Source organism: Centroberyx affinis, unplaced genomic scaffold (assembly GCF_046629955.1).
Source record: "Centroberyx affinis isolate AG114_WGS23_722 - 3 ecotype Tasmania unplaced genomic scaffold, CSIRO-AGI_Caff_v1 ptg000557l_1, whole genome shotgun sequence".
NCBI lineage: Eukaryota > Metazoa > Chordata > Actinopteri > Beryciformes > Berycidae > Centroberyx > Centroberyx affinis.
In genome coordinates, this window is record NW_027279200.1 from 35790 (window position 1) to 63376 (window position 27587).

At 43.1% G+C, this 27587-nt stretch overlaps 1 protein-coding gene across 4 annotated transcripts; it reads right to left on the minus strand.

Moving 5' to 3' along the window:
• Window positions 1-27263, minus strand: map7d3 (MAP7 domain containing 3). Of its 4 annotated transcripts, XM_071518213.1 has the most exons (20): window positions 27190-27263; window positions 19074-19175; window positions 18633-18713; window positions 17113-17276; window positions 16380-16491; window positions 15478-15561; window positions 14550-14657; window positions 13552-13653; window positions 12940-13038; window positions 10788-10913; window positions 8418-8557; window positions 5202-5332; window positions 4782-5053; window positions 3405-3534; window positions 2596-2881; window positions 2212-2265; window positions 2021-2102; window positions 1578-1767; window positions 823-1115; window positions 1-256 (listed from the first exon to the last, which is right to left on the minus strand). In XM_071518213.1, the coding sequence occupies exons 1-20, from the start codon at window positions 27233-27235 to the stop codon at window positions 249-251; spliced, it is 2610 nt and encodes an 869-aa protein (XP_071374314.1). In that variant the 5' UTR covers window positions 27236-27263; the 3' UTR covers window positions 1-248. The 4 variants fall into 4 exon arrangements, with proteins under 4 accessions (XP_071374314.1, XP_071374316.1, XP_071374317.1 ...); XM_071518215.1 differs by lacking the exon at window positions 10788-10913 and having other exon boundaries at window positions 8418-8533; XM_071518216.1 differs by lacking the exons at window positions 10788-10913; window positions 12940-13038; window positions 13552-13653.
• Window positions 27264-27587: the final 324 nt, after the last annotated feature.

The following is a 27587-nucleotide window of genomic DNA, read 5'->3' on the forward strand; positions in this document are numbered from 1 at the left end:
AATATATGGAATTTCCCTGAAGCGTAACTTTTTTTAATTAGAATTTTAAAATGTTTTTTTTTTCCTCATCATGTAGGGTGCAAAGTTAGCGCTGGGGGTGGGGGGCGCTGGGTACTTTCCCCACCACCTTGTGCTCCTCCTCTGGCTGAGGAGGAGGAGGAGGAGGAGGAAGCTGGTTGGAACTGGTAGAGGAGGACAGGAACTCTAGGAGTGCAACAACAAGAGGCCTCACAGCGAGGGCTGCAGCATCACATCTCTACAGAGACACATGAGAAAGAGCGTTTGTATCCATCTTCAAAAACACCACATGAAAAGGCATACAGCATTCTCAATGAGACTATCACTGGTAAATAAAATGAGTAGAACTGAGTAAAATAAGCTGATACTAGGAATGGGACTATCTGCTTATCTCACAATACGAATCGATACACAATATGGGGTTAATGATTTGACATAACCACGATACGATGTAATAAATAAAAGTTCAATGATAAAAAAGTATGACTATGCAGAATTATGTTTATTTCTGAGCCACAAATCTTTCTAGAAGAATCTTTCTTCTTGCTAGAATGTAAATAACAATTTAAAAATGTCATTACAAAGTGCAAATAATTTAATTTGGATGGAGAGCTTGTGAAATTGTGATGGGCAAGCTGTCTCATTTGTGATTACTAGACCAGAATATAAAATGGACCTAATATCACGATTCATTTTTCTGCCCCACGATACGTGTGACACACGTCACATTTCTGTATTGCGATATACTGAATTTCGATATATTGTCCCATCCCTAACTGATACAGAAATGCCCGGACTCCTTACCTGACAGGGCTTCTATGGGCTGACTGGAGGAATGCAGGGTGTTGACAGGGGTTCCCTTGTCCTCAAAGGCTACCCTAGTCCCATCTGGGCTCCCGTCACAGTTGATCAAGCCCTGGTTACAGTCCTCGGCCTCGATGAGGGGCCGACCCTTTGAGTGGACGCTGAGGTCGATGAGCTCCTCGAAGCTCCAGGTGCTGGGCTTACCGTTAAGGCCCGGGACCAGCCCCACCTTGGTGGAGTCCTGCTCATTCAGGAACTCCGAGCCCTCCACAAGGCGGCCCTTAGGCACTGGACTGGAGAGGGGAGATGGAGGGAGGCAGGTAAGCAGACTGAGTGGGAGGTGAGAGAGCACAACACAACTTATTCACAGGTGGTAAGAGATAGAGGTAGCAAGTGACAGAAACCGATGTGTTAAGACATCAGGTGTCCTGTAGACATCAGCGTCCTCATTTCACAAATTTCGTTGTTTGTGAAAGGCAGAGAATATAATAAGAATATAATAATTTCTGTTAGTTAATTTCTGGAGCCAACTAACAGATTATTTCTCAGCAGTTGACAGAGTTGACAGTTACAACGTTGCCAACAAAAACTCTGAGGATGTCTCCAGCTGTGACCGGTGACTTCAAGTTCTATTTACATTTTGCAAAGTGCCCTGTTGTTGCATGCAAGGACTATGTGTGTGTGTGTGTGTGTGTGTGTGTGTGTGTGTGTGCGCGTGTGTGTGTGCGTGTGTCACGTGTGTCCTCCAGTCATACCTAACTGCCTGAGTCTCATCTGTGCTTATGCCATTATTATTCTCCTTGTCGTCTGTCTCTGGCTTTCCATTCACGCTGCCCAGGGGCTCTTCTCGCTCTGCAATTGGCTCGCCAGAGGACAGGCCACACTCATCTCTGTTGGCTATGTCTGTCTCCATGGCGACGTCCCCTGTCTGGGCTGTGTCATCCACTGAGAAGACAAATGGACGAGATGAGTCGTGAGTCACATAGAGAATCAGGGAAATGCACACGCATAAGCCATTTATGTAAAGTATATGCAAACACACACACACACACACACACACACACACACACACACACAAAGACAGACAGACACACAAAAGTTAGGATGACAAAAGAACCAAACTGTAGCACTCCCTGCAACAAAAACAGCAAAATTAAAAATTTACATGAATGCACACTCACACCTAGAGAACACTTACCCTTGGTTTCACAGTCAATCTCGTCAATCTGGTCCACATCCTCCTCTTCAATATCCTCCTGCAAGCCTTTATCATCATCTCTCTACACAGGAGACACAAGCAACACATCAGCATACACTCTGGGCAGAGGATTTTCTCCACAGACACTTGGTTGCCATAGAGACATAAGAGCTGAACAAGTGTGAGCTCACCTTCAGGTCGCTTTGGTCCCCTTTTCTAGTTCTCTTCATTATTTCCTCAATTCTCTGAAAATGGAAGAAAAGTGTGTTTAGAACATGTTTTTTATACCGTTTCATTGGGTTCTACACAATGCAGTAATATTGTTTACATCAGACCTGGATTAAATAGTGTCGGTAAATAACTACAATTTATCTTGCTTTGTGTGCCAGATTATTACAAAGTCAATTTAGTATACTTTTAACTGATGACTTATAGGATACCATCTGAATTGTCTTGAAGCAGTAGATTAGAACAAACAGTAAGAATTATTTATAAGCTCCGTATCTGTGTGTGAGTCAGACACAAAGATTCAATGACGCAAAGACTCTCTCCTCCACCCATCCACCCCTTCCCACCTTCTTCCTCTCCATGCGCTCTTGCTGGTTCTGCTGCATGATGCGGTCTCTCTCCTGACGGACTCTCTCTGCCTCCTCCTGGGCCTTGGCCTCAGCCTCCTCACGCTCCTTCTGGAGCTCGGCCTGTTTCAGCACCTCCTCTGCAGCCAGTCTCACTCTCTCCTCTTCTGCTTTGACAGCGTCTTCCTCCTCTTTCTTTTTCCTCTCTTCTGCCAGCCTCTTCTCCTCCTCCACACGTTTCAATCGAGCCTCCTCCGCTAAACGCGCCTCCTCTTCCTTTCTCAACCTGGGATAGTAAAGAAATGGCAACAGTTGGCTTGAATGCATACTGAGGAATAATACAGGTGATATCAGGAAGAGGACATGAAGGGGGTATATGCGCCTTTTCAACAATATTATAAAATGTATAGTTTCAGCCTTGTAATCTGATTGGCTAAAGACACATTTCCAACTGGGCTTTTAATTCCCATAAAATATGACTAGCAGTGTTTTATTAGTCGTTATGCTGACTCTTGTGGTAGCCAGGGAAGTAGTTGGCAATCTCTCGTTTTCTCCTGTTTTTTATTATTATGTACTATATACCACTATATACTACTTTGAAGACGTTTCAGACAGTACACGTGTATAAAAGCCATAATTCCCTAGACGACAATTTTTACGGTGATTATGAGGACTTGATGTTTGCCATACTTGGCTGAGCTTCATACCTACTGTATCCCTGTCATACCCATAATCACGGTAAAGATCACCCTCTTGGGGAATATTGCTATAGTAAACAATGAGGGTTGAGTTATTTTCAGTATCCTCACTTCTCTTCTTCCTCTCTCTGTATTCTGAGCTGCTCCTCTCTCTCCTTCTGCTCTCGTGCCAGTTTGCGTTTCTCCGCCAGGATCTTCGCTGCCTCAGCGGCTGAGTTGGTTCCCGCCATGGCCTTGGAGTCTGATAGATAGAAAGGCATAGACACATAAGATAGATTTAGCAAAACACTTTCTTTCACCTATTTCTCACTGTAGTGGAGACCTGAGGCTGTAGCACCTGGCACTTGATGGGGCATGGTGACTGGAGAATGAGGATTGAGAAAAGAGACAGACTGATAGGGAGGAAAAAGAGAAAAAGAAAGCATAAGAGAGGGAGAGGGAGAGACATAAGCAGATTAGAGAGGGAAGCAGCCAGATACTTTGGCCTCGTGCAGCTTTCACATGATCATCTCTGTGGCTTGTAAAAGAACTCTCTGTGTCTCCCACATTGCTACCTGGGAGTAAACACACATTCATAAATGTACATGATACCAATGGTGTGTATACCTAAATGTTTGGAATATGTAATAAAAGGGTTGGAAATTTGACTTGGGCCAATTACAAATTCTGCTTTCACACTACAAAGCACACAGGATAGCAGTCTCTACTAAATGACATGCATTGTACCATTACTAAGCTATCTTGCCTTGCAGAGCATGATTCTGTCCAGGTGGTGGCAGCAGCAATAACCCCAGTCCTGTAACAGGATGTGACTCCAGCTGGGAGTTAATGGCTCTCCTGGTCCTCTGAGATTTAGTGCAAACTGAGCTGCTGCCACGTCAGTTTCTAGCTCATATTCAACCACAGGAGTGTCCATAACACACACACACACGCACACGCACACGCACACGCACACGCACACGCACACGCACACGCACACGCACACGCACACGCACACGCACACGCACACGCACACGCACACGCACACGCACACTTAAAGGATTATGTTTAGGGTCTGGCAATTAAAACAGATTGTCTTCAAACCAAATTGACTCCTGGAAGCAGCATTACAAGCTTCCGGCTCATCGTCAACATGCTCAACTGCAAACATCCTGGTGACCAGCATAATGACAAATATCCAAATCGAATTAGTAACTTCTATCGGCTAACAATGGTTTCGTCCAGCTTCATATGGAGCAATTATCAGAAGGAAGTTGAACTGAACAAAGGAAGTTGACTGTCATGGACACATTCCTCTTAACCAAAAACTACCTATCTCTCTGAGATTCTTCCATTATCAACATGGTAATGCAGTGAAAGACAGGGATATGTTTGTACTCGCACAAAATACGTTCACATTCTGTGTGGGTTATATCTGTATGAAGTGCAAGAATACATTTACACTGAGGACTGTATTCGTATCATTATCAATCACTCAGAACTGCTCACCATCTTTCTCTTTGGTCTTGCTGGTGGGGGCCGAGGTGGCAGGAGTAGGGCTGGAGGTGGTGCTGGTCTGGGTGGCATCAGTAGACTGCGGGGCCACAGCCTGGACAGGGCACAGCTCCTTGGGCTTGGAGTCCCTCTTGCGCAATGTGGGGGGCCCTGTTGGGGTGAGAGCGGGCTTCTGGATAGGCGGGGGTTTGGCTGACGTGGGCTGGGGGGATGGGGGACGTTGTTTCATTGCACCAGGTGAAGGGGGGCGGGTCCTGGAACTTTGCCTGTAGGAGGAAAATGAGAGTCATGTCCATTGTGTGTAAAATCTTTACACTAAAAGCACAATGCAAGCTGCATCCAAAGTTTTGAACAACTCAAAAGTGAAATATTAATGAATCATCCAAGCTGTGGCTTGGATGATTGAGGTCTTACTTGGTTGCTGCTGGGGAGGGAGTCCTCTTTGGGGTGGGGGTGGGGGCTGGGGAGGGTGAACGGTGGCGTCCCAGGGTACTGGAAGGTGAGGCGGGACGCTGCCCCCCAGGCGATGTAAACCGCTTGTCCTTCTATAGTTCCACAGAGACAGGAGAGGACAGGAGATGGAATTCATCATAATAATCTCTGAACAAGGATTATGTTGAGAACTCACCATTAATTCCCACACATGCCTCATGACACTGAAGAAGAGCAGTCTGCAACCATCATAGATACTCACTACCACCCACTGATCCATGCAATGGAGTTACCATATGCTGAGATATAATCAGGAGCACAAAAAGGCAGAATAAAAGCAGGGAAATTATAATATCCTATTTGAAATAAATGGAAAGTGTTTAAAAAATGTGGGAATCCAAACCGTTGGATTCCCACTGTGTGACTAAAATGAAATTTGACCATAACATTTGATTCATGATACCCGGTGAATTGATCTGTCTCCCTCAGTTTCACTGGTCTCTCAACTGCAGCACAGATCTGAAAAGGTTTTAAATAATGCCAAATTGCTAGTGTGAAGGTTAGGTGGCCAAGTGGTCAGGCTTCTAATTCATCTATTTTTAATGCCCACGTGCCACGTTTGGCTCTGTAGACATGCTGACAGACGGGTACAGCAAGGTCACCCACGTGGCGCACAGGCAGAGACACACCAATGTATACGCAATCATATGCAATACAAATGCATATGTCATGCAGTACACAAGTACCACCTCCACTCCTTTCTTTTGTACTAAACACAAAGTCAGCAGAGTTTGGATACAATATGTTTTTTGTAAGGCTGGACTGCCCTGCGTTCAAAATAGACCGGACTAGTTGTGGTCACACAACATGACAACGCTTAGTATATAGTTTGTGACATAGGAGGAAAGGGGAAGGAAAAGAAGGACAGTGTAATGAACGAGTGGCGCAGACAGCTTCATAATAGGGACAAGACAGTCATTTCCTATTCATCTCAATATAGCATGTGAGCCACTGCATAAAGGAGAGGTCACACACAAGCTCCTCACAACATCCTCTCCTCAACAAAGGAAGGCTGAGTGTTGGGTAGTGGGCACCCAGCTATATTTTGCTAGATGACATATACTAGAGGACTTGCAGAGAAACTATACTGATATGAGCTAGCTATACACAACAGAAATGTTTTGGATATAGAGCTTCAACATCTGCATGGTTGTTTTGTTTTTTTTTACAATGAAAAAGATAGGAAGAACGCAAAAGTTTAGAATTAAATCTAGGCAATGTTGGATGCTTGCTTCAGATGTGATGTAATGCAGGCAGAGCTGCACTCAGCTGACTTTAAAGAGACCATTCATTCAAAGTCTCACGCAATGCCTAAAGATTGAGTGTTAGCCAGGCTATGAATTTCACTTACAATCTCTACATCAATCTGTGCATGTGGAGGAAAGAAGACAATGAGATGGTGAGGAAACCCAAAAGCTATTGACACGTGGCCTCAGGATCAGGGTGTGGTCTGCTTTGCATGGCCTGACCTGTCCATAATAAGGCTACTGTGGATCCCATTGTCTCAGGCTGTGACAATGTGTGCCTTCATATCCACAGAGGAGGACAGGCAGGCTTGTGGTTAGGAAGACAGAGCCAGGCGTTACAGGGCACTGATTGAGAACATCAAAAACCCTCCTCACGACTGTAGGCCACAGCTAAAACACTAACAAATCTGCTTCAGTACGATATATGCATTATGTAGTTGTGAGCACGAATGATTTGCATATAACAATTCTGTGCTATTTATTCAATTAGGCACTAAGTGTGACACAACTGTGCAAAACCAGCATTATGCACAGACATCACTTGGTGTGAGCAGTAGGTGAAATTCTCAAGTTCAAATTACCAATGACCGGCAAAGGTCAAAGAGCAGCAGGAGAACAAGTTTTCCCTACGATTAGCATCCTACAGAAATACTTTGACAGGCAAATGTAGCCGGACATATGCATCTAAATCTGTGTCATTGGTGCCGTCCACTTATTTTCTCTGAGCAATGTCATTTAAAGTAGGAAGAGATGCATCTCTTATTACTTCTTTAAAAACTGTGTTCCTGTAACTTCATCCTGGTTTCCAGGCGGATTCTGGAAAAGGCATCCCTCACTTCCATAGGCTAACAACAAATGATTCATATGTCAACCGTTGACATTTTTATAGTTTGTACAGATTTTGAAGTCATATTCAAGGAGTTTCAAGGAGGACTGCCAAAGCTTCCCAGCACCTCAGAATGCAAGACATTTTCAAGGTATTAAAACCATTTATGTTTAATTGCACTGTATATATTTTTTTTAATAAAAAGCACCAAGTCTTATAGCACTGACCTACTGAATCTTTCTCTCTGAGCTGTCCAATTTTCCAACTTTTTTGGTTATATAATTGACTCCCCCCCCCCAACCAGAAAGCCCTATTGTCTCACTTCTTATAGTCTTACACGTTGTACATGTATTTAACATGTAAATATTGTTTATGAGTCTGCAGTTTGAATATGGAGTGAGATAACATCTGAAAAGAAGATAAGCCCCTCTACCAGGTAACTTTATCAGTAAATGCAAACAAATGTGACAGACTTCATGCTACAGCAGTGTTTCCCATACAATGTTAATATTTGGGCAGCCCGCCCAGGTAAACCAACAGCCCGCCGACTAAATTTTCATTTTGGATTAATTTTGGGTACAGTGATGCATTAAATTGGCAGTGCAGTCTTCAGACAATCAAGATTTAATGCTGCCAAGCGTCAAAAGCATGCAAGTGAACTACAATGACTGCAATTCATTGCATCTACGACGCAGTGCATCCTTGCTCCTTTGAGTTGTGACTGTGCTGTCTGTGCTGACACAAAATGAATGACAGTTTGAAGCCTCAATAATCAGACGAAAGTATAATAGCTAATGTTGCAATGTCATTAGCTAGTTCAACATCTATACATGGCCTGATACCCTCACACACTAAAGGATACAACAAAACAGATTAAAGTCACAATGAAACAGCATTTTGAGAGCATCTTGCTTCCTTAATGTGATGTATTTACAGGATATTGAGGTGGGACATACGCGGGGAGGAATCATTCAAAAGAATAAACCAATGGGATATCAGTTAGGGAGAGTTAATTACATTTGATGGGAAGGGTTGAAGGGCAGTTAAAAAAAATCTTTGTCTCACCAGCGAGCGATCTAGGGCTCCGTCGGCCGAGGCGGAGGTGGTCATGCCGCTCTTCTGCCGGTCGATGCTGCGGCTGCGCAGGGGTCCACGGGGTGGGTGCAGGGGGCTGGCAGAGGCTGAGCGAGGACACAGGTGACACTCTGGTAAAGGACACAGTCATCGCAGGGCCAGGGGAGCACAACCAATGGGAAGTGGGAGAAGCGGCCGAGTTGGGCAGCAAAGCAGCAAAGAGCAAAGGCAGGGAAGTATAGAGAATGGAGGGAAAGAAAGAGAGAGAGAGATCAAGATTGAGAGAGAGAGAAAGAAAAGAGACAATGGTAGAAAAGAGTGGAGGTGTGGAGTGTTTTTGTAAGGGAACAAGAGCAGAAAAAAACATAGCTATGTGTTAGATATAGCACTTTTAGCAGCAAACAGCTTGGTTTCTGAAGCTTTGGTTGGGCTGGAGGTCGCTGGAGATGTGACAAATGGAGAGGGACAGACTCATGGGAAACCCCCCGACACTCCATGGGTGCCAAAGCTTCTGGACACAACACTGAACAAACCTCAACACCAACAATCACCACAGCACAGCACTGAGCACACACCACCATAGCAACATTGAACACATACTACACAAAACCTGCCACCAACTCAGTATGACACACACTGACATTCCACACACATGTATGTTATGAAAGCAATCTCTAGAACACACCCGTTTCATTAGCAACACTAAATGTATGCTGGATGTTGATGTACAATAATTTAAAAATGAGAGTAATTTGGGGGCCCTCATAACTCTCCGGAAGTCAGTAAATGCAGCATTTGCTGTGATTTCAGGACAGAGCTGATCCTACAGTCAAATGACAATGCTTTTGCCAAAGAATTCATCACAAAAACAAAACATGAGGAGAAGCGCAAATCCCTATTTCATATAAACACGAGAGACTTAGCTAAATGACTAAAAACCTGTCATTTAAACGGGAACAATGGGTGAAAAACACTGCCTCTGAGGTTAACAGAAGTCTGTAGTTAGCCAGGAGAGGAAATACTGTTCAGTACTTGCGAGTTTGCTGTGTCAGATTGAGGGATTAGCCGTGGTAATCCTGAGACCTGGAGATCTCTCCCTGCCAGAGCCAGATCACAAATGTGGTCTGTAATTCATCCTGACTGTATACTGAGCACTATGATGACTTCGAAATTTACCCTGCCATAAGCTTGCACTGTTGCTGCTAATGCGGATGTGTCATGTTTCTGCTTGGGCTATACTTAGTAGACGATCTATAGCTTCTAATGGGTTTGTAATGGCCGGTCAATAAACACCACAACCCTAAAATCAACACTGGGAATACAGTTTTTGCCTTGGTGTGAGTCAATGATATGATGTACAGTTCTTTCTAGCGGTTAACAAAAAAAATAAAATAAATAAAAAATCAAGCAATAAACTCAACAGACAAAAAGGAGGATTCATCAGTGGAAGGGTCAGAGGATTCATCACGGGTTGTCTGGGAGTCTAGGACTATCTATGCTCAACCACAGTCTATATAAAGTATATTTTTTCATCCCAGTATTACATACAACACATAAAACCCCACCTAGATGGCTTCAGAGCATATTTTACTACACAAATGCCAGCCTAAAAGCTAGTGTGGAATGTGAACTTGCTGGGATTGATTAGTGCGACTCCAGATATGAATATTCAATGGAAGTGACAGCCATTTACTATTTCAACACTGTGGACTGGAGTCCACAGCTCTCTGGTTTCACTACCAGAATGCATGCAACAACACAACGGTCTCATTCTCACGCAACAAGAACCAACAGGTAAGCAGCTTACGGCAAATCTCCCAGCATGGACCCTGAGGCTCCTCAGACATACAGAAATGCTACCAGCCAAGTCTGCCCTGCTTGGCTCAGCTCTGCACACAACAGCCAATTGTGTCAGATCTGAGAGTGCATGTGAGCTCGACCCAGGCAGGGTTTTTGTGTGCGCGTGTGTGTCAATATTTACAGTGTGTGACTGTGCTCTCTCACATGAGTGTACTTTACTGCAAACAATTACTGTACATAACATAAAACAGTCTATCACCACGAGAGTAGCTTCTAACTGCTGGGAGCTGTGCAGCTACTGCTCGAGTCACGACTTGTATAATTCAACCACCACCAAAAGCGACAACACTGAGGCCACCATTAGCTTCGAAAGGATTGTTCCAGCAGCTGCAGTGAGTGAGGGTCTGCGTTAGGGCATTGGGGTGAGTTCAGAGCTAGTGAAGTGATACTGGGATTGAGTGGGCTGACTTTCTAGTGATAAAATGACCGTGAGGAGGGAGGACCAGGGATCTGTGTCTGGGTATCCTTCCTCTCTGTGAGGGTCTCCTAGGTGGAGGTTACCTGGGGCATCTGCTCCTTCAGCAGACAGGGCGGCGGCGCTCTTGCTCCTAGCTAGTGAGGCCTGGGTGGGGGTGAGCAGGCGACTAAGGACCCCTCCGTCCACAGTGCCGCCCAGGGGCCTGCGAGCTACACGACCGAAAAAAATCACCCCGAAAAACAGTAGAGAAGAGAAAAAAAAAAAGGCCAAGAAGAGTAGGCAAGAATGGGGGATGAGAGGGCAAAACAAAGAAGGGGGTGGGGGTGAGTGAAGTTCAGAAGGGTCACCATGTGATTTAACCAACAGGATAGAATCAACATAAAGAACCAAAGGTCATGTCTCAATAGTCTTAAATAGGCTCCTCATCAACACTGTCCTTATCCTTTCACTTTTCAGTGATATCCAAGAAAATGACAATAGTCAGGAAAAGTCGGCAAGGAAAGGAAGCCATGGAAGAGTATTGAGACAGACCAAAGACTGATTGTCCAATAACTGAAGAATAATCAAACAGTAATCAAAGTGGACAATGAGGTCAAATCAGTGGTTCCTTGATGAAGAGGGAGGTGTGCTGATGGGGAAAAACGAACCATTAGTGAACTCCAAAGAAATACTATTAATACAGTGAGGAGAGAAATAGAGCTAGGACTAAAAGTGAGAGAGCAAGTGACTATGACCAGGCAAGCGCTCTTTAGCTTCCACTGTGCAGATTCTTCCATGGTTTAGATAAAGAAGGTGCCAAATTTGATTCAAGTTAAAATTAAGATGCTGACTGCAGACTACTACAATGGACAGTACTGCACATGTGAGAATATTACGCACTAGAGCGGACCTCAAATTGACAGCAGAAACAAAGAGCTCTTGCTTCGATGAAATAAAGAATTAACAATTTTTGTGACCTCAGCTACAAAGCAGAAATCACAAGTGAAGGAGGTGTTAAGGGGCTGATTTTGCTCTGTGTCCCTAAATATTGGCACTTCAAATGAAGGGGCATGCAGTCACACTTCCTTCTGGGGCCCTGACAGAGAGGACATCTGTTGCCGACAGACTTGTTTGTTAGCTGTTGAGAGCTAGCTCCTGGAGCATGGTAGCATGGCATGCTACACTGGGCCCAGTTGTTGAGAATCAGGCTTATTAGTCAAGAATAAGGTTATAGTTATGAAGAGAATGGTGTACGGAAGATGGTGTGGGCCTATATAGCTTCGAGAAAACATTCTCATTGTAGGAGAGGTGCTGCTTATTGAGTTTTTAGCTCCTTTTGAGATAAGTCAGTGTGAATGTTGTTGGTTGTGTTGCATTATTGCACAGGCTCACCACAAAAAACATATAGGGCTATTATCAGATGTTAGGCAAAGGACAGGAACAATGTTACAACTGTTACAATCTTGTGCACGTACAGGTTGACATGGCTATAGGACAAACAAAAGCATCGATGGTTAATAGCATAACGTCTCTAGTGAGTGCCTGCGGTTATTTCTGTGCTCTGGGGGTGCTGCAGTGGGATGGCACTGACACACACCACACTGAGGCACGAGACCAGCTACTTAAATCCAGCTATAACGTCATCTGAGAGGGAGGAAACAAGAAACACTTTGTGACAAATAAACAAAACATTGTGTTAGTGCACACACTGCACACACTGCATACAAAGGACCCATTCCTGGAGTGACACTTGGAGAAATGACAACAAAAAGAGGTTAAAACAAGATTAGCCGTCAGTGAAAAACTCAACACAATACAGAAAGAATCTGGTAGGGTTAGACCAAGGAGAGGTAAGGCACACAACGAACCAGCACAGTGTTCCTGGTATAGCACAGACACAGGAACACGGTGTAGAGAAGCTTAGCAGCCAGTAAAAAGGACAGTTCAGCAGTCAGTGAGCGAGACATCTGGGTCAAGAGAACACAGATGGAAAGAGGAACAAGATAGAAAGAAGAGTTTGCCAGTTTGGAGATCCATGCAGCTTCATGGCACTCCATTGAACCAAATAAGAATGAGAGTTATCCCCACAGCCTCTTAAAGTAGCAGACAGCATTGTTAAGGGCTTAAAAACTGAGCGGATTCAGAATGAGTGAGCGGATAACATCAGAGATGCATGCTTGTTATTCACAGAGGGAGGCCTGAGCGATGCAGATAGGGACGAGAAATAAATTATTGCTGACTGTTCATGCTAGCCACCTTGATCATCCGTCGTCCCCTTATCAGGCTTGGCAGGGGTCTGTGCTCTGCCCACACCTACTCGTGTGAGGGAGGAGCTTCTCTTCTTCAGGGAGGGGCCTACAGACAGGAGAGTCAGGTTATAGCCAATCGGGAACAGGGAGGGAGTCAACAAGGAAGTCCCCAAAGTACCTTTACAAGCCATCTGTATTTCATTTGGCTTTATTTTGTTATGTGAATCAATATGCTGGGGCTGAGAGTGGCTGACCTCCAAGTTTAATAGACTGTGCCTAAATACACAGGCAAGAGTTAAAACTGTCCTGACCTGATCTTATTACCAATTTAGATCTTAAGAGCAGAGATCTACTTGATGTCCCCCAGAACTGTTACAGCATTAACCTTAATGGATGTCAACTGATCAGTGCTTACAGTAGCACCATCTATCTTTTTTTAGCTTGCTGTGTATTGGCCATAGCTGTGGCTAAGCTCCATGCATCCACTGGGTAAATTATTCTTAATCTCTAGTGTAATTTATCAAATGTTTCCTGTGGAACCAGAGATGGTTCAGCAAACAGTGCACAGTATCTGTGTTATTAAAAACCCAGTGTGGGAATGAGGAGGGATCTTCTGCACCTGTCTGTTCCACCTGAGGCTTTTTGCTGTCTTCCTTAGCGGCCTGAGCAGCATTGCTGTTGCTAGGCAACCGGTTACAAGATGAACTCCTCCGCTTAGCACCTGAGAGACAATGATGAAACACCCACCGTGAAAATGACACAGCGCTTTTTCTTCTGAATGGTCTCTTAAAATTCACACACAAACACGCACGCACTTACACAGACTTCATTAGAGCAGCTAAAAGGACCAAGGTTGCAGTGAATTGTTATTGCAATCCCTCCCACGTACCCACATGATTTCTTTTTAAGAATGTATTCATAACCCTGGAAGAGGAAACGGGCAGTGGATTTTACACAGACAAGTTGAGAGGTACAGAGGAATCAGCAATATCAGAGAGGAGAAATGGCACTGGCAGCCCTCTTGGCCTTCAGAGAGGAAAAGGAAGCTGTGGAGAGACGTGATTCAACCCGTTGTGTTGATTATTATCTCTGCAGAAGTCGAATACACTTTTTGTAAATCAGAACAGGCAGAGGTACATTGTGAAAGGAGAGAAATGGACTACTACAGCACTGAATTAACCAGAGTACATTAACAGATCACTGTTTGGTGCATGGGACCCCTTATGATTCTGCAACTCTTATCTAAGGTGCAGAGTAAATGGATGCAGTAGAATCAGGAGGTCATGCTGGTTTATCATTGGCTGGAACCAGAGACAGGGAGCTAAGGCATTGGTTTACCAGTCTGTCTGTGCTCCAGGGAGCTTGTGTGTCAAATCCTGGACATGAAGAAGAGAGGGGTCAGAGTTCACTCTAGGCTAAGGCGGGTTCGTTCCAGGCGGTCTAAAATTCAGTCAGCTGCCAGATCTCAATGCATGATTAGGTACAAATCATTACAGAAAAAACTTGGCTGATAAATAGACGGTCTGGAACATACCAAGTGGGTTAAGAGACAGAACTGGGAGGGAGAGATGGAGGGAGGGGAAGATGGAGGGAGAGGGAAAGACGGAGGAAACTTACTTTTGTCAGGAGATTTGACGAGGGTGGCAGAGGAGGAGGATAGACGTTTGCTGATACCAGCCTCAGACGGCTGTTTCAGGTTCATGGTGGACGTGGAGCGCTTGTCCACTAGGAGGGAGGAGGAGAGACAGACAGAGGGGGAGGGGTTTACAAAGGAGCCTGACCAATGGGAGAGGGCTGTTGGATGGACACAGAGGGAGCACAAGGGTTTGCAAGGTCCTAACACCCGTCACCTAACACTTAACACACATTTAGACTAAAAGACTATTGCTGCACTAAGAAGTCTAAAACAAATACATGTGAAAGCTGAACATTTGATCTAATATTCTACTGATGCAGATAGTGCACAGTTAGTAACATAATATATTCACTATTCTATATCAACATGTTTTCAGCATGACCCCGTACATATTCAAGCCAAACATCCAGGTGCAAAACCAAAGCCATTCTGGTTTCATAGTCAGGCATGGTGGTTAGTAAGAAGGGTTGGAAAAACCTGTGTGATGCTTTACTGGACATTCCTCTCAGTAGACACAAGAGATGTACCACTCCAAAGAGCAGAGCATCAACAACATTAGACTGTGCATGCCAGAGGATATAGATGTGATATTAGTCCTCTTGAGTTTGTGTGCCTTTCGACTTGGGGTTTCGCTTCCATGGGACCCAGCCCCTTGTGACCTGGAAGTGCTTGAAAGTGAATGAGTGAGTGAGAAACCAAAGGCTACATTTCCAGCTATCCAGGGAGCCCAAAGCACATACAGGACAGAGGCTCCAGACCAAGAAAACTGTTAGTGAGGAACTGCCAGTTAGAGTGCAGGTGGGGGTTGATGTGAGGAATAGTAGGTAACCAAGCTAACTAGAGTGCCAGTGCCAGAGCCAGTCCATGCTGTGCTGCTACATTGGTGGGCAAAATATCAACAACCAAAACCTTGTTGTTTCCTCTGGGGCTTTTCTGGCGAGGCAGGGGAGATTACTATAGCTACTGGTGATGAGGCGCTGGCATCAGAGTCTCCTGTGGGGAAAGACAGCTCTCAGGGAGGAGCAATGAAATGCAAGTAGATGACACAGATCCTCCATACAAGGAGAGAGGTAGAGGAGGTGAAACATGGCAGTCATCAGAAGATTTTGTCAGAAGGTATTTGACACAGCTCTCATTTGAGTGAGGACTACTCACAACAATTCTGACATTTATAGACATCAGTTATGAATATTACCACAACAAGATCAACAAAACTTATTCTAAATGGCTGTGGTCCAAATATTTCACAGTTACAAGTGCCAGATACATCAGCAGATTTTACAGATCTTGGTGGTTTACTGTCTTGCTGCAAACAAGCAGGAACCATTGTATAGAGGAGACAAGTGATGTCTCCCCATGTAGCATTGTGTAAGAATGAGAGAGAGAGAGAGACTACTGTTACATTTGTCATTTCAACATAATTTTTGAGATCTGATTCAAAATATTGGATTTTCTGAGTTCACATCACTGTATGTCCAAGCTTGGCCTCTAAAATTGCTGTTATCCATCTCCTGTGGCTGTATTTATTGATATTACTTATTGTATATATATTTCTTTCTCCTCTCCATCTCTTTACTTAGCTTGTATGCGCATTGTGGCTGGACTGCACCCCAACTATGTTGAAATCTGATCACAATGTGAGCCTGACCACTTTCATATCAGATTTTGAAGATGTAATGTGAGCAAAATCTGTTTTTTTGTGCAACCACACTGGTCAAAGTCACCTTGAAATGAAAAGTGCAACTGTAGGCAGAGAGATAAAAAGAAAACAGTATGGGAAGTGTTTTTCAGAGGAAGCAGGGGGTCCTTACCCGTTCGTCCGTCTGAGTCTGTGGACAGTCCGCCCCAGGACCACCTCTTCTGCCTCTGCTCCACTCGCTGGCTACGCTCCAACGTCCGCCGCATCACCGCCTCATAGTGCTCCTGCAGCACATTAGGGTGAAGAGGAAGAGAGAAGAATGCAAGTCATCCACAGCAGAGCAATATTCTCCCCTAAAACTGAAGTAGATGGAACAAAAACTGCAAGATGTCTCAAATAAGCAAATCTGCTCTGAATCTACACATTTGTTTTAAAACACCATTTAACTGATACTGAGGTTTAAGAGGAAAACACTTTAAGAATAAAAAGGAATCTAAACAATCCATTATCATTATGTACAAATTAAGTATTACACATTTGTATTACAAATCAAACATAACAGTGATTCCTATAAGATATTTTGATAAGGGGATAGATATGGGAAATGAGTCATGATGATGAGTCATGATGGCTCCTGAGTCCAGTCCAGGATTAGTTCCAGTAGGTGTTGCAGTTTAAGCTGTTATTTGGATATTTATATCATGATATATGGATAACAGTACTGCAATCAGAATTGTTTTTTGATGATTACTGTTTTTACACTGTCTTTTCTAGCTGTGGGAGCAACTTCCCCAGGTGTGGGGGGCACTGCAGCTAAATGAATATGAAGGAAAGACTGCGTTATAAACCTGTGTCTCAGTCTGAATACATTTGTTACAGTCACAAGAAGCCACTCCTGCAACTACCTTCTCCTCCTCTTGTTTCTGCTTCCTCTTCTCCTCCACAGCTGAGCGTCTCTGCTCCTCCTTCTTGCGCTGTTCCTCAACCTTCTTCTGACGCTCCTCCATCTGACGTTCCACTTGCAGCTTGGCCTTACGCTCCCGCTCAAGAATCTGAGACTCTCGCAAAGCTGACCGCACACATGTGCATGTAAAGACAGCAAGTGTGTGCATAAACAAGAAAAGAAACACGTATTAGTCTGTTGTCTCGTTATATGTGTGAGCAGCCCACAAGTCCTCTTCGCCTCATTAAAACTAAAGAGCCTACAAAGGAAAGAGCACCAAGCAGCAAGCTTTAGCAAGTTGCATTCACTGTCAGCAGGCTTGCAATGTAACTCAAGAGAGCATCTTAAACTTAGTCTTGCCTCATAAAAATATATGTCCTCTTATAGGGAAATTCCATGAGGTTGCTATGTAAATTGAGAAAAAAATACTGTCTTATATGCAGTGTTGGGGTAACGCCTTACATTTCGCTACTTTTATTTTTCTTTCAAATGGTTAAATGTTTAGTGCAAATTAAAGTAGGCCTATAAATTAAAGTAAAAATGAAAGTATTGCGCTACATGATGTTATTTAAAGCAGACTATACTGTAGGCTGCCGGTGCGCGGTGGAGGCTTGTAGGTTATGACTCACTTTCAGAATGAACACAACAATAAACTGCAGAACTTGGAAATATTCGCATTACTTTGAAGTGATGGAAGAAAATGGTAAGAACATTATTGTTAACCGTAAGTTTAGCTTTCACTATCACACCTAAGATTTGAATTGAAAGCGCTTGTGAGTGCTGTCTGCCGTTTATTTTCAGACCAGACCGGATCAGTTAAGTCTGTCTCTGCGATCTGACTAGTTTACTGTGGAACTAGGTAGGCTAAATGAAAGCTACCTTGATGTTTTCTTTAGATAACAGTAGATTGTCACTAAGTGATGATTTCTATACAATAAGAGTGATGACATCAGCAGAAGACGTTAAAGGCATGATTTTAAGTGGGTAACCTGAAAGTACTCTAACAAGTTACATTTAATAAAGACTAACTTAGTAACGTAACTAGTTACTATTTAGGGCAAGTAAAAAAACAGTAAACTTTAAAAAAAAAAAAACTACTACCAGCTAACTTTAATAAACTAAAAAAGTAACTTTCCCCAACACTGCTTACAGGTCACTTCTTCATGTTACCAAACTACTAAATTCCTAGTAGTAGAGGATTTTGGCATATGGCAAATGTTAGTTATTGTTTTCTAACAATTATTTATATACCATATCATCTTTGTTATGCTAGCATAACTGTAGGATGATATACTAGCTCTCATTGAAATTCCCGCTAATGAGAAAATGCTTTGTCGCCTCAGTCTTGTGATTTCCTGTTTTGCCAAGAAATATCAGTTCTCCAGATGCATTTTAACACGGAAAATTTCACATTATACCTGGGTAGATTAGAGTTTGCCTTGGCTAAAATGATTCCCGTACAGAAACGAGAATCTCTCTTACCTTGTTGTCTGTCTGCCTCGTCTCGCCTCTCTTTCGCCACTCGCAGTCGGTCGTCTATTCTAAGTGCGGCACCGTCAATGACTGCAAACACACACACACACACACACAGGTTAGCTCCCGTTGTGTCACACAGACACATGTAGTAACGCACAAACAAGGGTGGTGGTGGTGGATTACAATGGCGCATGGCGCACACAGTGTCATAAAGACTTTGCATCTAACAGGCAGATGAGTGCATGTGACTGCCATTAATGAGCTTTGCAGACTGTTACAGTAATAAGATGATGACTGAGAGTTAACTACAGTAAGCCATCATGAGAAGGTGGTCGGAGTGAATCGTGTAGCATGAAATAGGCCAGATTATGAAAGACAAGAGAGTAGTGGTGGGGCAGTTCCTGTGAGAACCACTATGTTTGTGTGTCTAAGTGTGGTGTCCATTACCTGGCCTAGACCCCTGAGGTTTAGCTGATGTGTTGGTTGTAGGTCCTGGGCTGTTCCCTGCTAGGCTGCGCCGCTCCTCTGCTTGTGCCTGTGCGGCTGCAGCTGTAGGCACAAAGACAGACAGACACCTTAGCCACAGAGCCACATCATGCCATTTCTAACAAAGCAGGAATATCAATCATATCAGTGAAACAGAGTGCTTTTGGAACCACAAGCCGAGCAAAGTCTAGATCAGCCGTTTCCCTCTGTGCTTTGTTTGTTCTCTATAGGAATGCCAGTTCTAGAGAGATCCAACGGATTTGAAGCTACAGAACAATCCAGCTATTCAGCCAGCCGGCATAACCCCCCGCTCACGGTCGGCCCTGTGGCCAGCCATACACTGCTCTCTGTGACACGCTGGGTGAGATGGGGTGCTGTGAGACATAGGCTATCTCTGGAATCAAACCCTTGTGAGCTTCCAAGTGTCCAGCAAATATGCACAATGAACACGAACACGAGAACACACACACACACACACACACACACACACACACACGCAGATCTTGTCCAGTAGATTTGAGACAACCCATCAAGAGACAAGCCATATTGTAGCTGGTACTGAGAGTCTACCTAGCACTTATGGCTTCAGTGGTAACAAAGTGGCTTTAAGGGCAGAAACACATCAACACTCTCCCCTCAGGTTCCATGGCCCTTTCTCCAACCAAGACTATGCACAGGAAGTGTGATTGAGGAGAGATGGGGTGAGACAGGGGGAGGAAGGAAGGAAATAGAGAGGACGTGATCAAGCTCTATGAGTCCTGGTAGCAGCCTTATCCCTGTTCTCTTTCCCTCTGTGCCTGTGTGTGTTCAGCATTACAGGATTGCTGACAAAGAGGCAGAGAGATCGTCAGTCATGTGATATCCATATTATTGATGAACACTTGAGCTTTCAGTGGTCTGAAAGCCTTGCTCTCTCTCTCCCTCTCTTGGGCTGCACAATTAATCCTGTAAAATCGCATATAGAAATTTTAGATGCCACAATTAGAATTCAATAAACAAAATAAATAGCCTAGACATTTAATGACATTTAAAATGCCCACTTTGGTTGAAAATAGCCAACTGATTAGATTGTTGATAAGCCTGATTGTTGATCCAAGATGGAAAATGTGCAAATCCTTTGCACATTTTGAAATCCAAAACTATTTTGTTCCTAAAATCAGTACGGCTAATAATTGGGATTAATAACCATGATCAAAGTTTCTAAAATAATCTCAAAATAATTGAGATTATCATTACATCTAGACTTGTGCAGCCCTGTCTCTTTAATCAAATCAATTGGATGAATAAAAGAACAAACCTTAGTTCATCCATTAAATAACCATAATGTGGAAAATACAGACAGATGAAACATCATGAACATAGGAAGTCTGAACCAGAGGTTGTTACGTTGTTACATTGTATTGGTCCAGTTCATTTCACATTGCCTAATATCAAGTGGGCCTACTGGACAGATATTTTGACCGGAGCAAAAACTACACTACACAGAGGGCGTTTTCACATTATGCTACACCCCGCACTACATGCATTTTCCCCAGACGTAAAAATGAACTCCCATGGCGAAAAATTTGATCGTGGACTGTGCCATCAATCTTAGACCAATTTAGCCTAAATAAATCGGTTAGTAACACACAAACACACAAACAAAGACACACACACACACACACACACATACAGGGGCAATTATAATACCTACCAAGCTTGGGTCAATAAACTCTTTCCTGTTTGCAGTAATTTGGCTAACAACAACCCAAACAACCTGCTGTGAACCTACAATAGGCCTACATAGCACATGTCGTAATTTCCTCTCTTTGGCTTGGACTTTATCAAAATTGTTTTCACAACAGAAATTATCTGCCCCACATTCTGGATGAAAGAGGACCAAGACCATTGATTTTTGGTGAGCTTTTGCAAGTTTTCTTCTGCACCCGAGTCCACATGGCATGTTTACACCAGTCAAAATGATCTGAACTTAGCAAAATGTTCGTTCCAAATGACATAGGTGTGAAAGCCACCTTAAACTTAAATAAATACAACCAATGGGATTCGTCTATTAAGAAGCGTAACCCACTGGCCTGTCCAGTATGTCAGTGGACAATCCCAAGCTGACCAACTGTACAGAAAGCACAATAGTGCTGCCTCTCCCTCCTCATTCAGCAGAGAAACAAGACAAGAAAGGGTGACCCTATACTCTACTCCCTTATTCTCTGGGGAGCAGTGATGACAATGGTCTCTCCTTACATGAGATGACCCTGACAAATTTAGCGGTACGCTCTGTTCACTCAGCTGACTGTCAAATACTCTTTGTTTGTTCTGAGACGCTGGCTGTGGAGCAGAATACTGCACAGAGAAGGAGAGAAGAGACAGATAAACCACAGTAAACCAAATGAAGATTTATGAGTGAAAACGAGAAGCAATAAAAACTAAATATAAAAGCATGGTCCTGGATAGGGATTTTACCATTCCAGGACCTACCGTTCTTCGGTCTCGTTACCGACAGATAACTGTCTCAAATAAATTTCCACAAAGCAATCTATCTTGCAATAGTTATCATGAGATGATGAGGACTCACACAGATCTAAATGCTCACAGATACTTATCAGATCAGAGACTGATCTGTCATGCCAGATATGAGAGGTACCATGGGATAGCAAGAAAACAGGGCTGACTGAATAAGTATTCCCCAGAGCACTGATATCTGTATTCTCTGTATTCTCTCAATGCACTCGGGTCAGAGCAGATTATAGCTGGTCAAAGTCTGCAGCTAATTCCCGGTGGAAGTGTAGCAGGTCACTTCACTTTTGCTCTCAGGCTAACTCAGCCAACCCCACTGGTGAGTAGGTCAAATGGCGGGTGAATAAAAAGAGAAAGGAGGGTAACTTTTTGATTGGGTTGGGCAATCAGGTCTGACTGCCTTCTTAACAGCTCTTTAATACACACTAGTAGCTCATTACTCTTCAGACACACACTACTGAATCACTAAACATTGGTGGTGGTGGGAATTTTGGGATAACCACAAGGGATAGACCACTTACCACTGTGCAATGCATGTCCTGTACTTATTTAGTGTGCCACGGTGAACGCAAACAGTCTAACACACACTGTGTATGTTTAGTGGACAGTACAAGTTATCTTAACATAAATCTCAATAGTGTTAGCATATGGATTTGGGGCACTAAAATGAGAATAGATGGAAAAACAGGCGGGCATAGCAACCACTGTAGGCTATAGACTGTAGGCTATATAGTGAGGAAAAGGCACATTTATTGCAGCACATGCATGTATGAATCATGCCCAAAGTTAAAACACATCCTTATCTTTCTAGGGAACAGAATTAAAAAGATGCCAACCTCTCTGTGTCACAGGGCAACTGTTGCTATGTGATGCAGAGAGTAGCTGGAGACAGACCAACCCTCAACCAAGCTTATATCAACAAAGAAATGGATTCTGAAATGAGCAGATAGTCATAGCTGAATGACAGGATAAAATGGTGAAGCTTTTACATTTCACCCATCTGATTATGTGGCTAGTTACAATCACAGCAGGGCTTGGCAATAATGTATCCTATATTTAATTTTGAATCATATTGTGATGAAAGGATAACATGATCCACAATTCTGTTTTCTAAATGCAAATACGCCTAGGTGATTAAAATCTCTCACCAAATGAAATGTGAAACAAATTAGGGAATATTTTTGCAAATTATATAGTTCATACTTTGTTACACACAGTTCAATGTGGTGAACATCAATTTGATTATTTAACATGTGATTTTGGGTATGTTAGCAGATATCGTTATACATCAATGTCAAAATGATTTCTTATAATAATAATTTTGTTTGTGTTGCCTGGCAATACTGCACAGTAGGCTTTTGTGGAAGGATTTTGACCTGTGAATGTTAGCCCTGATTTTAGAATCTAGTGTGGAAAAGTTATTATCGCTTCTGTCTAACCAAATAGCCTGATATGTATGTCTTAGAGAAAGGTAAATTTAGAGAAATACCATTTATACAAAGTGAAGAGGCTCCTCAACACAGTATTAGCTTGCACAAAGTAAATAATTTATTCGAGAAGAGCAAAATATTATGTTTCAATCCTATGACCTTCATCAAGGACCTGACAGACTTTAGACCTCAAACTAATTGAAGTAGCCAAACTCTCAAGTTCTCTCTTTGTTCATGGTGACAAGGAATTCAGAGCAGAGAAAACAGTGGGGCTGAGTAGGTAAAAGCAGCAATATAAATTAGCTGCAATATATCCAGTTTAACTAGCCTTTCAGTCACTAACTCCACACAACAACACGCCATATTTCAGCTCATGCTAACCTTGATACTGCAATGATTTCACTAACTTTCCGAACAGCCTATGTGAGTTACAGAGCCACAGTGGATAATATATTCACTCACCCAGTGAACCTAGTGATCTGTAGTGATTAGAAAGGCTAACAAACTAAGTACAAAATCAGACCAAGTAAGAAAACAGCACCTTTCACTAAAGAAAGAAAGGGAATAAAATGTGTGGCACTACACACTAATGATACACACACACCTCGTGTGGTGAATGCGGTGCTTCCATGAGCCATGTGGGAAGAGATCCTGTTTTCCTAACAGACCTCATGAGAGCCAGGTGCCTTCATGGACATTGTAAAAGCAGCCAATGAGGAGAGAGCACCTGGCCCTGGCTCTCATCTCTCCATCACTATGGAGATTTGCATACATAAGCATATAAATATTGGTTAAAGAAACTCAGAGCTAAACGCTCAATTTGCAGAGAGTTTAGATCACATATAAATAAGGACCAAACCACTAGTAATGACCCTGGCCATTGATTGTACATTGTTATTATGGCTGCAGTAGAGACCAGTGTCTCACCAGGGGGCTTCTGATGACCCTGCCCTGCAGGCTAGACTGGGAAGCTATAAACAGGAAACGGGCCAGCCTGCATTAGATCACAACACTTCTGGTCAAATGCTAACACTGAACAGCTTGCAACAGTAGCAGCCTAAAAAACAGCATTTGTGTGAAACTCACCAATGTGCTCCACAAGACTGTAAACACATTAGACATATCCAGCATGAAGGATGAACATTAGCTAATCCAAAATTTCAAACAAAGCCACATACAAACAGCGACATAAATAGCTCACAACCATCTGATGTGCCTGGTTCTCCCTCTCACATATATACTATTGAATACACGCCTCCCACACGTGCTATAATGGAGAGTCCAGAGTTAGATCAGTGGGTCAGGCTGTTGCCCCCTCCTCTCTGTCCCGGCTTCCAGCTGCAGCCTTAGTTGTGTCTGGAAGCGTGGTACAAATGCAAATGCCTCGAGGAGCAAGTGTCCGCACTGCTTAATGTTTCAGGTCTTCAGAAAATACAGCTGATGCACACATACGCACACATACGCACACACGCACACCAAATCTTCTACGGGATTATTTCGGGACACGTTCATGCAAAGGTAAGCCCTGGCTATTTCCAGTACTAGCAGGATAATGACACATCACTGACTCCATTCCCACTGGGTCCCCTGACTGCAGCTCAGGAGGCTGCTCTACCAGGGGGACCACAAGCTGACAAGGAACTTGAATGCTTGTGTGTGTGTATGTGTGTGTGCATGTGTGTTGCATGCAAATAGTATGTAGTATTGTCAGTGTCAAGTGATCTCATTCTTATTGGATATAAAAGAAAAACTAAAACTAAAACAAAAAAAAAATCACTAAAATGATAAGAAATAAAGACAAACATCAGCTATGACATGACGGAATAAACAATAACATAAGAATGGATACAGCATAATAAAACAATACAGCATCAATGATGGACTGACCTTAGATATAGACTATACAAATGAAAAAGATTTGCTATTCAAATCTTCAGTGTGCATATCCGTGTCTGTATGTGTGTGTGTGTGTGTGTGTGTGTGTGTGTGTGTGTGTGTGTGTGTGTGTGTGTGTGTGTGTGTGTGGGGGGGGGGGGGGGGGGTTGATGGCGGTTCAAGGAGCATCTTTCATCTCCTTGACTACCACACAGACATCTCCCACCTCTGTTAAGGGTTAAAATAAAGCAAGGGTGGGGCATTTGTCCTGGAGGAGCAGAATTTAAGTGGACAGCTCCAAGAAACAACACAGTAAAATCAAGGCTGGTCCATTTCCTCCTTTGGTTAAATTCAACCAGTCCAGAAATATTTCTCATGCTTTTAATTCTGCAGCAGCAAAGGCTGAGCCAGGATCAGGATAGCCTTGCAGTGTGACTTTCAGGCGTCTGATCTTCTTTCATAATAACAGGGTACATTCACTCCTCGCTCACATTCTTGTGGAGATGACCATGCATAGGAGCAGTTTAAGGTTGGACTGGGCTAGATTCCTGACATTATTTTATTATTCTCAATCTTCTCCTCTGGCTGAAGGCTGAGGGAACTTCTGCATGGAGTGGTTAGGAATGTCCAAAACATCTATTATCACCCTCTCACAAAGCCAGGATCACAACATTTCACATCACTTACAACCGGCTGGATATTTTCACAAAACCACGAAAACGGGTGGATGTCATTTCCAGCGTCAAAATACTGAATGGGAAAGCAGAGGGAAACAGGATGAAGATTAGACCTACTTATGGCCCAGTTTTAGCCAGAAATAAAACAGGCCTACACCCACACTGGGTATGCAGAAAAATTCCCTCATACCCTAAAACACAAAAAAAATCTGTCAGCCCAACTGCAGCTCAAGTCAAAACAAAATGGGCATTCAGTCCTTCTGATGCAGACACACAGTAAACATCTGTGCCTTTAAGTCAGGAAGGGGCCAGCTGAGGAATGGATGAGAGGCATTCAAAGAAACTCTGCTGCTGCAGTTGGCCTACACAATACTATTTACAAAAATGCTCATCAATAATGTTTTGCATAACAGATTTGTTTGTGAAATAGGACTGATGGCCCAACCAAAACTCTTATCATTGCATCACAGATAAGTCGAGAAATTCAACTATGCAGCCTTATCCTCCTATCAGAGCTGTTCAGTTCAGTGTCTGGACAGCTTTATCTAAAATTCAGGTCAGACATTGTTATATAGTTACTCTCCCTAGAGAGTGGAGTGGGCTATGCCATATGTCAACAAATAAGCTTTACTGTGGGCTAATGAATATAATAATAATAGAAAGAACACTGTGTATCCCATAGAGGAATTGTTGTATAAGCTAGAGGAGTACCAATTTCGAGTAGGAAACTATGCAACTGCTGATCTAACGTTACTGTAAGCCTGCTGATCTGTGACTGAACTGTTAGCTGCTACTGTAGGCATCAATTCAGATGACTGAAAACTAGAGTATAAAAATATATGAACATTAGAGCAATAAGCTTCATGAACCACTGATAAGGACAGTAGATGATCAGTTTTGACAATCAATCCCAAATGATGAGTAACCTCTTACTAAGCTACTGACTTAAGTCAATTAACGCTACTGAACAGACAGGTAACGTTAGCAGTTAACGTAACTGTTAGCTTCATTTATCAAACCTTCGAACTTTCATCTGGCTAGCCTTATTTTGCTACTCGTGAAACAATACTTCTTTGCTAGTTGACGTTAGCAAAATATTGTAGAAAACTAGCAATGAACTAACCTAGGTTATCATATGGCGCCAGACAAGTAACGTTAAAGTGTTGATATGTCAACCGCCGGCTCTCAGGCTATAAAATATAGCTAGCATTACAACTTTAAGCAACTTACTTAGCTAGCTCAAACTACTCTCAGTTCCTAAACCAGCTCGGTTGATATTTCACCTGCATCAATCAACATATCCAGCAATAGTAAAAAGGCAGCGAAGTTTAGTGAATTAAGCCCGACGATTACTAGCTTATAACGTTAAATGAGGGAAACAAGTTGCAGACTTCCACCCGTCCATTGTCAGCACATAACCGGCCAGCGAGCTACTAACGTTAGCCAGAAAAGCTGACCGCGTTAAAAAAAAAAAAAAACACGTTCAGATAAATCAGTTAGTGGCTGCAAATATTACAAAGTAATTACAACACTGTTAGGAGTAATCAGTTCATAAATAACTACGACTGCCAATATGTTTCTTACCCATTTGGGCTCGCAAGCCTTTCAGAGACGTTGCACCCTCCGCCATTTCTATGAAGTTTTCCTTCTCTGTTTTTTTTTCTAAACCAGAGGCGCGTAACACATCGCAGCCGGTAGAACACCACGGGGACGTGGACATCAAAGATTCGTAAAAAGGAAAGAGCTCTCACTCTGTCCCCGTTTCCGGAAACCATAAACGTGATCGCGAAGCGCGGTGGACGAAAGTATTCAATGTATAATTTGGCGTTAATGGGAAAATTGTGAGATGTGGTCAACCGTTGCAGGGATATTTTTCGTTAAAACTTTCCAAGCTACATTTGGACAGCAATTCCACACAATGTACACATAAAATAAACCATAAGTTATCACATTTTGTCATTAGAACATTATAACCTTTTCCT